General features: G+C 38.1%; 2 protein-coding genes across 2 annotated transcripts in view; both read left to right on the forward strand.

The window, feature by feature from the left end:
• The window catches only part of LOC134662524 (small ribosomal subunit protein eS10), a 54,350-nt gene that overhangs the window by 12,027 nt on the left and 28,517 nt on the right, over nucleotides 1-13,806 (forward strand). The gene's annotated exons all lie outside the window — the stretch shown is intronic.
• LOC134662532 (synembryn-A) lies at nucleotides 722-7,815 on the forward strand. Its single transcript, XM_063518794.1, has 8 exons — nucleotides 722-906; nucleotides 987-1,126; nucleotides 1,315-1,771; nucleotides 1,956-2,161; nucleotides 3,160-3,298; nucleotides 3,704-3,944; nucleotides 6,156-6,373; nucleotides 7,625-7,815. The coding sequence occupies exons 1-8, from the start codon at nucleotides 823-825 to the stop codon at nucleotides 7,775-7,777; spliced, it is 1,638 nt and encodes a 545-aa protein (XP_063374864.1). The 5' UTR covers nucleotides 722-822; the 3' UTR covers nucleotides 7,778-7,815.

Here is a 13,806-nt window from a genome sequence, read left to right on the forward strand (position 1 = left end):
CATCATAGTCACCCTAATGAGTTTGACAATGTTGTCTTGTATTTTTATAGTAAAGTGTAATAATTGTGGCTTTCTTGTGAAACAATATTCCACAATTAGCAATTATTTCACTCCAACAACCTTTAACACAACATTTCTTCACAATTTTTAAGAAATTTCGCATTCACGTGTTTTGAAGAAATGTCATCAAGTTGGGGATACCAATTAATATTTAAAGTTACTACAAATTCTACCATACTAAAATTTAGGTTTTTTTTGCTGAGTATGCGCTTGGTTTAATCAGTTAATAATATTGGCATCATAATTATTTACAAATTACTTAAAAGATATCAGAACTCTAATCTGAATAAAGCACTAAAATTGTATAAGAAGGTAATTAAATTCAGTAGTTTATTGATATAATTTCTACCACAATGGTATCTTTTTAACATTGGCAACATGTGCGAGTGAGACACAGGGCTCTGGTTTTTCTATCTCAAGTGGACCGTTTTCTCTAGTCTGGTACGAACAACTTTCTGTCTCGGTGATAAGGTCCAAATTAGTATGGCAAAAAAAGTGACAACTCGCTCCAGTTTAAAAAATATAACTTCATGGGCCAATCTAGGCCATCTAGTTGCTCAGATCTAGCTATATTGACGACAGGGCCTTGTATTTAATTTATGCGTGATTAATACATGTATGCAGGTGTTTCTTGTGTATGATATAATAACGAAAAATAATAATTAGCTTTGCACAAGTGCTTTACGGTGATTGGTATACAGATACGTTTAATCTGATTGAAGTGAGATTGTTTTTGTCGCAGTGATATAAACAAACAATATCATGGAACATGATGAGATCGAACTAATTAGCAGCGGTGATAAGCTGCAAGAGGTAGCACAAGTCTTACAGGACTTCATCAAAAATGTAAATATTTTGTATTTCTTACCTATCTATTATATTAATTTAATAGTTCTTCAGTTACTAAAGTAAAATTAACTTTTCAGAACGAGAGTACATTTTTATTTCCAAATTTAGCTGAAAGTAACAAACGAGTGATTTTGTGGGCTGCGTTGTTCCAGCATCTTCAAAATAAGACGTCGGCGCCGATTCATACTCTTTGCTTAGCTGCCATTAGAGTGTTAAGGTTTGAACTATTACCTGTTTAGTAAGCCAGTAACGATTTTGAGGAAATTTCATTCAAATAAATATTTAATTAAGATCTTTTAAGTTAAGTATTTATGCTGTTCTGCTTACACTGATATGAGTGTAGCAATCTACTGTATAGTTCTTGTTTAATATGCATATAAAAATCAGTCTTTCATATTTTTGTAGCCGAGACAAATCAGAACTCGAAAATTTGATTTGTGAAAAATGGATAACAACCTTAATAGAGCATGGGGGATTGTACAATTTCATTGGTATCAATGAAGAAAACATGGCCCCTTTGGAGTTGCCACAGAAGGACACTGCCATTGAGGCTTTGAAGTGTCTGTGCAACATTGCTTACAACAGTGAGGTGGCGCGGGCGCTCTGCGCCCACACCAGCATTGCCCAAAGCCTGGTGGCCAGACTCAGGATTTACAAAGACATTCCTTTCAAAGATGAAATCATGCTGTTTGACATTAAGTTGCTGTTTATCTTGACTGCACTAAGGTCGGATATAAAGTCTAAGATAAGAGATGAGCTGCACGGGTTGGACTATTTGGTCTGCTGTCTTAATGAGCTGCTCAGGGAAGCCTCATCTAGTACCGAGGGTGCTATGGATCAGGATCAACACATTTTCTTTACGGTAAGTTGGTGATTCATTATTAATTTCAATCTTTGCAAAAAAACTCTTTTCAATAAACTGATGACAACTATCTTTGTTGCAAACTCATTAGGTTTTATGTGTGTTACAAACAGACCTGAGTACATGAAGCGTGAATTAAATTATTTAAACTATTAACTACTAACATAACTATTTTTTGAATCAGGATAATCAGCAAGCCATAGCCTGTGAGATCCTAAAGGCCATGTTCAACCTCATCGTTCGGCCTGGCAGCGAGGACAGTGAAACTGAGGCAGATGAGGCAATGTACCTCAAGTTGATGCCTGTGCTGACCTCCCTGCTGTATACCAAGACTACTGACGAGGAGAAATTGATGGAGTTGCGAAGTAATGTCGCTAATTTGTTGACCAGGTAAATTGAAAATATGATATTAAAATGGAAGTTGATATACATAGTAACAGCTTCATAGATTTTAAAAGAAAAGTGCTGAAGTATTTAAGCTCCCAGCACTGCGAGAGACGGTAATGTGCATGTTAGGTTTAGTCTACAACAATTTTATTGTATCTTTATCTCCCTGAGTATTTTCATCATAATATTGTCTTTCCTCCTATTTAAATTATGTTAATATTAATGATATTATGTTATTTTGTCACTTTTCTGTTGCAAAGTGCAAATTAATACTCACAATTACCTTATATTCTTTTGAAATCTGTTAAATTTTAATTTTAATTGTTATTATTTTAATTATATTTATTATTAGCTTAAGTCTAAATGACCTAATACTCCTAATGTACCTATATTGTATGTCCTAAGATAATGGAACAAGCTGTGGTTACCTATAATTGGACAAGCATCCACCCTTAATGTTATATAAGTTACAAATAATTTTCCATGATATGAAATAAAATAAAATAAATTAAAATTATAAGCTACTTATGTGATCATGTTAACCTATAATAGTTATTCATGTCATATCTCTTTCCACCACCTGAATCACTGCCCATTGTCGTAACAGTTATGAGTAGTGTTATCGACGTTATTGTGAACCTTGTCGGAATGTACAAAGGTCGATATTGGGCTGTAGCCGCGCGCGTCAATTGACGTCTTTGGCGGTTAAACGTTCTTGTAATATTGGAATAGAATTGCATTTGTTTTGTATTTAACTCAAATCAAATTCAATTATATTCGCTAATGCTGTTTATTCAAATTTCACTGCCAATTTTTGTCTGGTTGACCATTATAGGTTTCGAATAAGTAAAATAAGTTTTAGAATATAGAAAAAAGCTAAATATTTTTATCCTGCTATCCATATCACGTGACTAGCCTTAAAAATATGTTGATTATTAGTCTTTACTTTTTATTTACCTATCTAATATGGTGAAGATCAATGAAAGCTAAAATATTTGCAGCGTGCCACCACCATATTACGCATATCTAACCCCAGACCTGAACCCTGGGGAGATTGCAGAGTGTACATTCGAGGGAAGGAACATGGACGCGTTGCAGTCCCTTGTGCAGCTCTTGCAGTACAGGTTGTCAAACACCACGGTAAATTCTACTTATTTTAATTCCTATTTTAACCTTTAGGCATCCGCACCCGAAGTCGGAACATTATTACTAAGTTGACGCTGTCCTTCCGTTCGTCTGGCTGTCAGTGGGCTCTATCTCAAGAACCGTTATGGTTGAAATTTACCTGCGCCACTTTGTCAATGTTGGGAATATAAAACTAAATCATTCAGCTGTAAAATTGTTGTCATTCTTAATGCCACAAGTAGTTCATGAAGGATCCATGTTCCACCAATTATCAGCAGAGCGTTCATTTAATCTTAGACGCTTTCGCATTGCGCATTTTACGTTAATGAATCTTGATTTTTCAAGCCAGTGGGGAGCCTACATCGCATCTAGACATTTTTAAGAATACGGAAGGCTGCAGTGAGTTCTTTTTAATTTCAGAACACAAAGAACCAATGCGAGAACCTATCCCCGATACTAACCGTGATGAACAAGGCGGTGCGAACGCGCGTGGCGCGCAAGTGGCTCCGGGCGCGCGTGCTGCCGCCGCTGCGCGACGTGTCCCGCCCGCCCGAGCGGGGTAGCGAGCTGCGCAACCAGCTGTGTCGCCTGCTTACTACACCCGTGGGCGCTATTCGGGACTTGGTTGCCGAGTTTATCTTCATTATGTGCAAGGAGAAAGGTAAGGTTTGCTGAGGTGGCTGCGCGGGTTTGTTCGACGTGTCCCGCCTGAGCGGGGTAGCGAGCTGCGCAACCAGCTGTGTCGCCTGCTTACTACACCCGTGGGCGCTATTCGGGACTTGGTTGCCGAGTTTATCTTCATTATGTGCAAGGAGAAAGGTAAGGTTTGCTGAGGTGGCTGCGCGGGTTTGTTTGACGTGTTTCGCCTGAGCGGGGTTGCGAGCTGCGCAACCAGCTGTGTCACCTGCTTACTACACCCGTGGGCGCTATTCGAGACTTGGTTGCCGAGTTTATCTTCATTATTTGCAAGGAGAAAGGTAAGGTTTGCTGAGGTGGCTGCGCGGGTTTTTCGACGTGTCCTGCCCGAGCGGGGCAGCGAGCTGCGCAACCAGCTGTGCCGCCTGCTTACTACACCCGTAGGCGCTATTCGGGACTTGGTTGCCGAGTTTATCTTCATTATGTGCAAGGAGAAAGGTAAGGTTTGCTGAGGTGGCTGCGCGGGTTTGTTCGACGTGTCCCGCCTGAGCGGGGTAGCGAGCTGCGCAACCAGCTGTGTCGCCTGCTTACTACACCCGTGGGCGCTATTCGGGACTTGGTTGCCGAGTTTATCTTCATTATGTGCAAGGAGAAAGGTAAGGTTTGCTGAGGTGGCTGCGCTGGTTTGTTCGACGTGTCCCGCCCGAGCGGGGTAGCGAGCTGCGCAACTAGCTGTGCCGCCTGCTTACCACGCCCGTGGGCGCTATTCGGGACTTGGTTCCCGAGTTTATCTTCATTATGTGCAAGGAGAAAGGTAAGGTTTGATGAGGTGGCTGCGCGGGTTTGTTTGACGTGTCCCGCCTGAGCGGGGTAGCGAGCTGCGCAACCAGCTATGTCGCCTGCTTACTACACCCGTGGGCGCTATTCGGGACTTGGTTGCCGAGTTTATCTTCATTATGTGCAAGGAGAAAGGTAAGGTTTGCTGAGGTGGCTGCGCGGGTTTTTCGACGTGTCCTGCCCGAGCGGGGTAGCGAGCTGCGCAACCAGCTGTGTCGCCTGCTTACCATGCCCGTGGGTGCTATCCGGGACTTGGTTGCCGAGTTTATCTTCATTATGTGCAAGGAGAAGGTAAGGTTTGATGAGGTGGCTGCGCGGATTTGCACGACGTGTCCTGCCCGAGCGGGCCAGTAAGCTGTGCAAACATGCTACAGTGGCCAAGGTGGTTTATCTTCATTCTGTGCAAAGGTAAGGGGTTTGCTTAGGTGGTTGCGCGGTGGTTGATCTGTGCCGCATCGAGGTGTGCTGGTCCTGACCACCCGAGAAAAGTTGGGACTGCTATACGGGCTGATTACTGCTCTTTTGGGTTCTATAATTGCGATGTATTTCAACAATTATACGTTTTTACTATGTATAACGTTGGTTTATCATTATATAAAATTAAAAATAATAGGTATTAGGTCCGGGTCTCGATTGTTTCCCAAATAGTTTTAAGCCATAATGTATTGTTTGCCCGCATTTTCGTTAGTCATAATTAATTTGGTTCAGAAACGCGTCACTTTGGTTCACAAACAAACCTAACCTAACCTATCTATAGGATAACCTAACGAAAATCCTGAAATGTTAACGGTTTCAGTTTTATGACTAATGATAATATGACAAGCAATACATTATGACTTAAAACTTTATGGGAAACAACGGGACCCCATTAGGTCCATTTGTTTTAAAATATGAAAAGCACGTGACCAAAAATATTGCAACACACCTTTATTGCCATAGGCCTAAGCATGTGTTTGTATTTCACTTTGACTATCACTTAAAACGGGCAATTTTGTAGCCTTTATTAAGACCATATATTGCTGCGTTTCCGAAATAGCAAGAACAATGTATAATTGAATTACAATGATTTATAACTCAAGATAGGTTATAGGCGTTCCAAAATTGAAGCGCTTACCTTGTGACAAATTGGACAAGTTGCCTTTAGTCGCGGCTGGACAAGCGAGAAATGTGCACGTGCTAACGAGCTCCCGCACACCGAAAGAGAAAGAGACGACCTTATGTTTAACAACGAGTGTGACAAAGATGGATGGAATGAGAAAATTAATCAAAAATAACAGATTTCTTCGTAGGCACAGAAATAAATATGGAAGTATTTTTTATGCTCCTCAAGTATGAGTATAACCTATCTATGGTTATATAATATCATTGTTGAATTAGCAATGTTTCGCTTTCCGTACAGTGGGTCGTATGGTGAAGTACACTGGTTTCGGAAACGCCGCGGGGCACCTCGCGCAGAAGGGCCTGCTGGGCGCGCGCGGCGCCTCGGGCCGCTACTCGTCCAGCAGCGACGACTCGGACACGGAGGAGTACCGCGCCGCCGCGCCCGCCATCGACCCCGTGGTCGGCTGCACGCGCCCGCCCCGACCCAACCCTTTTGAGGGCATGACCGATGAACAGGTATTCTAACCCCAAACGTTACATTTTGTCTGATGTCTGATTAAATTAAATTATGCTTTTATAGTTTCATTTGTTCATTCTGTCTGAATTTTACAAGCTTTTATTTAGTTTAACCCGTCCCGTTGTCTGTATGTTTGTAATAAAATCCCAGTTCCCATTACCTATTTGATTGAGCCGAAATTTTGCATACTTATGTAAGTGGATGAGGCCATAGGAACTCTGTGATAAAACAATGCAACCTCATTGTGTTTTGGTTGTTAGAATTGTCTCGATGAGTATTAGTTGACTGTTGAAAAAAAAAATACAGTCAGGGACAAAAGCTTGTATCAAAAATGACATTTGACAAATATATTCTTAATGTGCCTACTTAAAACTCGAAAAAAAAAAAAAAAAAAAAAAAAAAAAAAAAAAAAAAACTCGAAACCGTAATTGAGATTGTAACGATGCGAGCGCAACATAACCTTGTAGGTGCGGTCGGGCTAACCGCAGGCTGAAACAGGGCCTCACCGGTAACACAATACGCGTTGAAACAGAGAAAAATACTTGTTGATTATAATACTATTAAACTTGAGACATTGTATTTTCCTTATACTTACATAAAATACCGTGCATATACCTACATCTTCAGTTATCCACATTTTTAAAAGCTTCGAAAAGCCTTTTATTATTATTAGTGGTTTAATTATTAGTATCGACAGTAAACAGTTAAAGATGGGATTACATTGTGCTCCCTTTTTATCTGCGTAAATATAACTAAACATGTATTCCCATCTGTTTTGCCTCGATCACGTAAGCTGACGTCTCCAACGATTCACTCTTATTTATATTAGATTGAATCATTTCTATGAAAAGAACCGGACGGATTCGAATGTCCCGTCATTCTCACATAGGAATAAGTAAATTTATTCACCTGACTGAGGCTTGAGCAGACGGTGTTTACGAGTAGCAACATTACACGCGTTACCCTACGGAACATTTTTGTCTAAAGTACTTTTCCAAATCTCATTATGTGACTGTAAAACCTAGTACTTGTACTGTAGAGGTTGTTATTTCGGAATGTATTCAATATTTAAATCTGTGACGGAATGTCAATATTATGGATTTGTAATCATATTGTTTCAGTTGCCTTGAAGGGTTCGGCTCCCAGGCCATGTTCGCCGCGTTCTAAGAAATAAAACGTATTCTCAAAGCTCTGCCCTTGCATTTCGAATCTACCTCTGATCCTACCTATAACCTAATCTGTTCTTGCAGAAAGAGTACGAGGCGATGAAGTTGGTGAACTTATTCGACAAGATGGTGTCAGAGGGCGTAGTGGTGCCGGCGCGAGTTGGTGCCGACGGCCGCCCCGAGCCAGTCCAACACGTGCTGGAACTGCGTGACCCGCCCAACCGTCCGCAGTCCTAAACCGACTGTACTCCGAATTCTACCGAATTCTATTCTTATGTAAGTTACGAAATTAAGTAACGGTATATGTTACATTTTGGTGCCGTGACCAGGATACTTTGATGGCTCTGTTGGATGCATGGACTGCACAGAGACGTCCATCCCCGACCATTTAACCATTTAAAATTGTACCAGGCAGTAATTATTAGCTGCCGTGGTCAAGATATGCTTTGCGACCATGTTGGCGTCTAGTGCTGGACCAAATGGATGTTTGCGCGCAAGTTTGTCATCATTGGTACGCTAACAACATCCATTATATACAGCTTAAATTAGTTTGTATCTTCTTGACATTGATTGGCTTGTTGCTGATTCATTACGTTTAATGTTTCACGGCCTGCGACATACAGCTGCTCAAAACACGTACACTCAAAGTAACGTACAATACGTAAACGGTATTTTGTTTACATTTTCCTTCACAAGTAAACTTTCTCCACTATGAAAAAAAAATTGTTTAGTAATGTTCAATTTGAGCTGTTTCAAATGATAGGTATCATACTCGACCTAGTAACCAGACTTTGAAATTTTGCCCCCTCTTTATATTGGGCTTTTTCCATAATGAATAAAAAATAATCGCTTCCAATGTGTTTGAGTTAGCCTATTCCAAATTTCAAATCGATAGCTTAAGTAGTTCTTGAGATATTCAGCCATGTGACAGACAGACGGACAGAGTCGCACCGTAAGGGTTCCTTTTATACCTTTTTGGTACGGGACCCTAAAAATATGATTAAATTTAGGTATGTAACTTTTGTTGCGTTGGCGTTCATTTCTTTCGTGACTAGGGAATAGTTTTTTGGCATTATACACAGTAATATTAATTATGATAGTAGGTAATAAGAAAAAAAGTGTCTTTATGACGACTTAAAGGTTCCTGAGGTTAATATGGTTATTTGCTTAATATGATCACAAAAAGAACAACAGATAGGTATCCGGTTGATTAAACATTGGTACTATTCCATGGTCACTAATTGACCGCCAACATTTTGGCTGGTCAAAAACACCATTCTTTACGTGATCGGCCTGGTAAAAATAGAGCAATCATTCCGCTCCAATAGCCCTTCCTTCGTATATTTTTGTATAGGGCACCAAGGTTAACCTGACCATATTATCCTCGGGCAGTACCTTAATGTTTAGTGAGAAATGGCTTCAGTATCATTAAATAATATAATTAGGAAGAGTAAGATTAACATTACTGAGAAGTATAATGAGTATAATGTGCATTTATGATTCTAGAAATATAATATTAATGTTTTTAACTTCATTAAAAGTTGTGCCAATATTACAGGTTGATCCCAATTTTCTTGTTTCGTACCTTTGCAAACTAGAACGTCGTTATTCGGTGGATCTAATTATTAGTCTTGTAAATTAAGACTTTTAAGGAACCAATTTTGAATACATTATTTGCAAGTGGCAAAGTTTCTTGCACGTAAGTACCTATATAATAGTTATCTTATCATGCACTATTTTTGTACAATCCAAAGTATTGAGTAGTATAATAGTCTGTTGTTTTAAGGAATTTAAGATACCTAATGTAATCAAACATAACCTAAAGCAGATACATAGATAATCTTAATATGATTGAATGACCAAGTCAAGTGGGTTTGACTGTTTAAATTATCTTACGTAGGTGCTTAAGACAACAAACTATATGTAGATTAAATCTAAATTGTGAATTGGTACGTATCACACCGTACTTCGCTAATTTTTCTAATTGTGACTCCGGCACAATGCCGTTTTAGTTGTCAGATCTGTGTAACAACCTAATGAGGTTGAGGAAGTCATCGACATCATTAATGGTACGTTCAAAAATATTAGTTTATTATCCTTTCATACGTAGGTGTCAATATAAGTAGGTATGGAAAGATCTACACGCTTGGTTTTCAAATTATTGGGTGTAGTTGCGACATCGTGTTGAATGGTGTGGTAGGTACCTAAATTTACCACGGAATGAGTCGATGTAAGTAAAACTCTAAAATCCTAGTCATAAAGATTTATAATTTAATTAAGTTTAACTATAAGTTTTGTAACATTTACACATTTTATTTCATCAGTCCCTAATAATGATATAGTAATTATTGTCTTCGTTAAATATTTTGGATATTTTAAAATGTTCACTGATTTTTTATAACTATCTATCTAAATGTAATGTATGGTAAACAATATTGGGTGTCAGATTTTCATTCCATTTTCAAATAGCTATTTCTGTAGTAATAGATGTAACAGAAGTTGATGTGGGCAACTCCTATTGATAGAAATATATAAAGAGAACAATTAATTAAATGGTAACCGTAATTCTCATTATTGAATTTGCATGTACCTAAATGTGACCTAAGTGAACGATATCAATATGACTAAATGTATACACTACCGATTTATGACAAATTTACAATTTATGTTTAACTTATTTACATTTTACATTCTGTAATGGTATTAAGAAATAAAAAGCTAGAAAAATGTTGTCCAGTCTTTCAAAATATTACACCCACTTTATAATTACCAAATGCCTATCCAGGTAGGTTTCTTATGCTATTTAGAATTAGAAAAAGTAATTAAACATCTGGGGGTCTTTAATTAATTGAAATTATCGCGTTATAGATTTGACACTTTTTAAGAATAGTAAAGTTGTATATTCGCTCGACATGTTTCACTCCGTCCATACTCAGTAGCATCATCGGGAGCTCGCGTTGGCGGAACGAGCCGTCTGCGCCGGTCCGCCTTAAAATACGTGAGTGCTCAAATATCAAATATCAAATATCAACATTTATTCAGCAAATAGGCCACAAGGGCACTTTTACACGTCAATATGGAATTTACATACAGCAAAAAAAAACACGTCAATAATTATAAAATACAACTAAGCCGTAAATATCTAATCAAACTAACATAGAGATGTATAAAGCCTCTAAATGTCGAATTACAAAAAACGCAATAACAATAGTATTGAAAAAAAAAACACAAAGATACAAAAACTATAATCTAAAATTATTTAGAGATGTAAATGTCTCTAAGTGTCATCATAACTAAAAGATTACAATATATAGTAGTTAATCAAATTATCCTTAGAGATGTATAGGGTCTCCAAGAGTCAAAATCCTGTATACCTAATTAAAACATTCATTAAATTAAAGAAAATGATAGCAAAAATAAAATAGCATACGAGAACCGAATGAGGTGTGTCCATGTAATTATACTCAAAAATAAAGTTACTAAATATAATAGCTCGTGTTAGCTTAAATAGACCAGTCTCCACAAACAGCACCCGTTCACGAGTATGACGCGTATCTCAGCCATCGCCTCTCTCAACCTTCATTCGGGAAAGTGGCGACCCGATCAACAACGCCACCGTAAGCAAAGACTTTTAAGCGAGCATGACATATTCAAGCTGCCGGGCCATATTAATATTTAAATTGTAATAACGTATAGCTGTGAGACACAACATTTTGTTCTTGTATGTTACATGAAAAACGGTATATCTTCACATAATTACTAAGCAAAATGCCCTATATTGACTAAGAGATGTATAGGTCTCTCAAGTGTCAGAATCATTAAAAATATAAATATGTACAAACAAATTAAAAATAAAATTAAAACTTAGAGATGTATAAGGTCTCCAAGTGTCAAAAACTAAAATTAAATTAAGCAATATAAACAATATACCTAATTAATCGAGAACATGATGGTCTCATGTGTCAATTCTACTGGACACTAGCATGATTAATTCACAATGAAAAGAAAAAAAAAGAAAAGAAAAACAATACATATTAACTCTTATTATACTATCGAAATCAAGCTGCCGGCTTAAAGGCATCTCTATCATCTATAAAATCATTTACAGTGTAGTACGCCTTACTCAACATGGAGCGCTTAAGCAAGTATTGAGTTGTTTTGGCGTATTGGCTGGTACAGGATGGACTTTAAGTTAAAATAGGATTTTGAATTTTCGAATGGTAAATATTGAATGGCATAATTGATTTGTTTGATTCGGATTCAATTTGTAATATTTTACAGCTACTTACTACTTATTACTTAGTCTTATTACTTTCCTCGCGTCGGTGTTATGAAATCATGATCGAAATATTATGGAAACTCTTCAAATAGGTACCTATTACTTACAGACAGATGGACGGACATGGCGAAACTACCTCTCTAGTTGACTACGGAACCCTAAAAAGTAAAGATGTTCAAAACAAAGAGCAATATGATCTAAATATTCTGAATATCTACTTACGTCAGCCACAAAATACCACGTCCACGTCCCCTTCTATTTCTGTTAAAAATGTTTGTGATGGATTAAGTACCTGTCTAATGCAACTGCGCTAGACTGTATGTAGGTACGTGTATTGCCCCTGATGCGCAAATGTACCGCGAACTTCCGAAAGCTCGTTGTTTTCCGGCGCGTCAGTACCCGCTACGTCGCAGGGCGGGCGGACGCGCCGGGCCCTATCGCCGATTTCCAGACGTTTGTTTATTTATTAGTCATCATAAACATAAACATTTATCCACACATACAACTTAAACAACAATCCCTGTCGAGTCTGGTTAACTGTCAAGTTGTTTTTAATTTAAATTATGTGGGTATGTTAATGATTTTCCTTTGTTTATCTCGGGCGGCCAGGGGTAGCCGGGGGTGAAAGGATGTAAGCTGGAGCGGGTGTTATTCAATTGATGAATACATGTATTAAGTCAGGAAGTACAAATAATATATTTTAAATCTATTTAAAGTGTGTCGCATTTGAGAACCAGATAATATTCTATTTGTTTATATTTTATTACTTAATACGAATTTACATAATATTGTCTTCGGTTACCGCGATAGTTACTCATGAAATAAAACGATTAAAACGGATTATATTGCAATGAATTTACAATTTTTAAATGAAATGTAGCTGCATTGTGCATAAAGGATTTAGCTCTCAATAAGTAGAGGTACCTACTTGTGTTGGGGATTTTGTTAGTTGCAGAACCATTCATAAGTTTCATAACACATTAGGTACTTCATACCATTTCATATTTAGTAGAGTAGAAGAATCCAACTTTCACTTTTGTGAAATTTTACCCCGTTTTTTTTTCATGAATATTTTCAACGGATTTTCAATTAATTTTACAATAAAGAATTTTGATGTACTTATAGGTACTTTGTAGCTATGTACGAAGGGGCCAATTTCTCTGACGAACTTCGTAAGTTGCTCGGACATTAATGAAAGTACCTAATGAAACTTGATAAATAAGGTAGGTAGGTCTGTCGGTACCTATAAATATATTTTTTTAATTCTAACTTCAGCAAAATATCAACATGGTCGCCATGTGGGAGTCCTTGTTTAGTGAAGCAATAATATCTTCGAACCGTCTATGCATGGTTGCAATTTAAGTGTTTACTTGCACATTTTACTAGCACGATATTTTTGAATCTGACTGTACTGGAGCTCAGTAATTTCCCGACTGCATACTAAGCTATTTTAAGCTTTAATTCGATTTTCCGCGTTGGACAGGCACGGGTTGCACTTTAAAGCAATTACCTTGATGCGGGCTCGGGTACTTAATGGAACAAGTTACCGCCTCCCCTATTTATTCCTCCTACCAGTCCTACCTTACAAATATAACCATACGTGACCATACCTAGCCTATGTTTACTGTACGAGCCTCCGTAGCCTAGGTAGTGACCAAAGCTGGAGTACCTACGATGAGTTCGAATCCCGGTAAGGGCATTTCTTTGTGTGATGAACACGGATATTTGTTGTTGTGGGTATTCTATGTAGGTACCTAGTTGGTACATATATTAAGTATTTATTTGTGTATATCGCCGGCTATTACTTAAGTACCCATAACACGAGCGTCTTAGGTGTTTACCACTTTTGTCTGCTGCAACTATTTTATCTCTCACATCATGTCCATGGGTTAGTATGAAAGTGCGACAAACCCGCTACACAATTGTCGCCTTGTCAATTCGTTTCAATGCAAGTGCACGCACGGCGACAAAAATGTTGCTGGTCGGA

This window comes from Cydia amplana, chromosome 3, assembly GCF_948474715.1.
Source record: "Cydia amplana chromosome 3, ilCydAmpl1.1, whole genome shotgun sequence".
Classification (NCBI taxonomy): Eukaryota; Metazoa; Arthropoda; class Insecta; order Lepidoptera; family Tortricidae; genus Cydia; species Cydia amplana.

Excerpts from the sequence above, each read along its gene's own strand:
- LOC134662532 (XM_063518794.1), top strand. The coding sequence starts at position 823 with ATGGAACATGATGAGATCGAACTAATTAGCAGCGGTGATAAGCTGCAA. Across the intron at positions 907-986 it reads TACAGGACTTCATCAAAAAT|AACGAGAGTACATTTTTATT; the intron begins GTAAATATTTTG and ends TTAACTTTTCAG. Across the intron at positions 1,127-1,314 it reads GCTGCCATTAGAGTGTTAAG|CCGAGACAAATCAGAACTCG; the intron begins GTTTGAACTATT and ends ATATTTTTGTAG.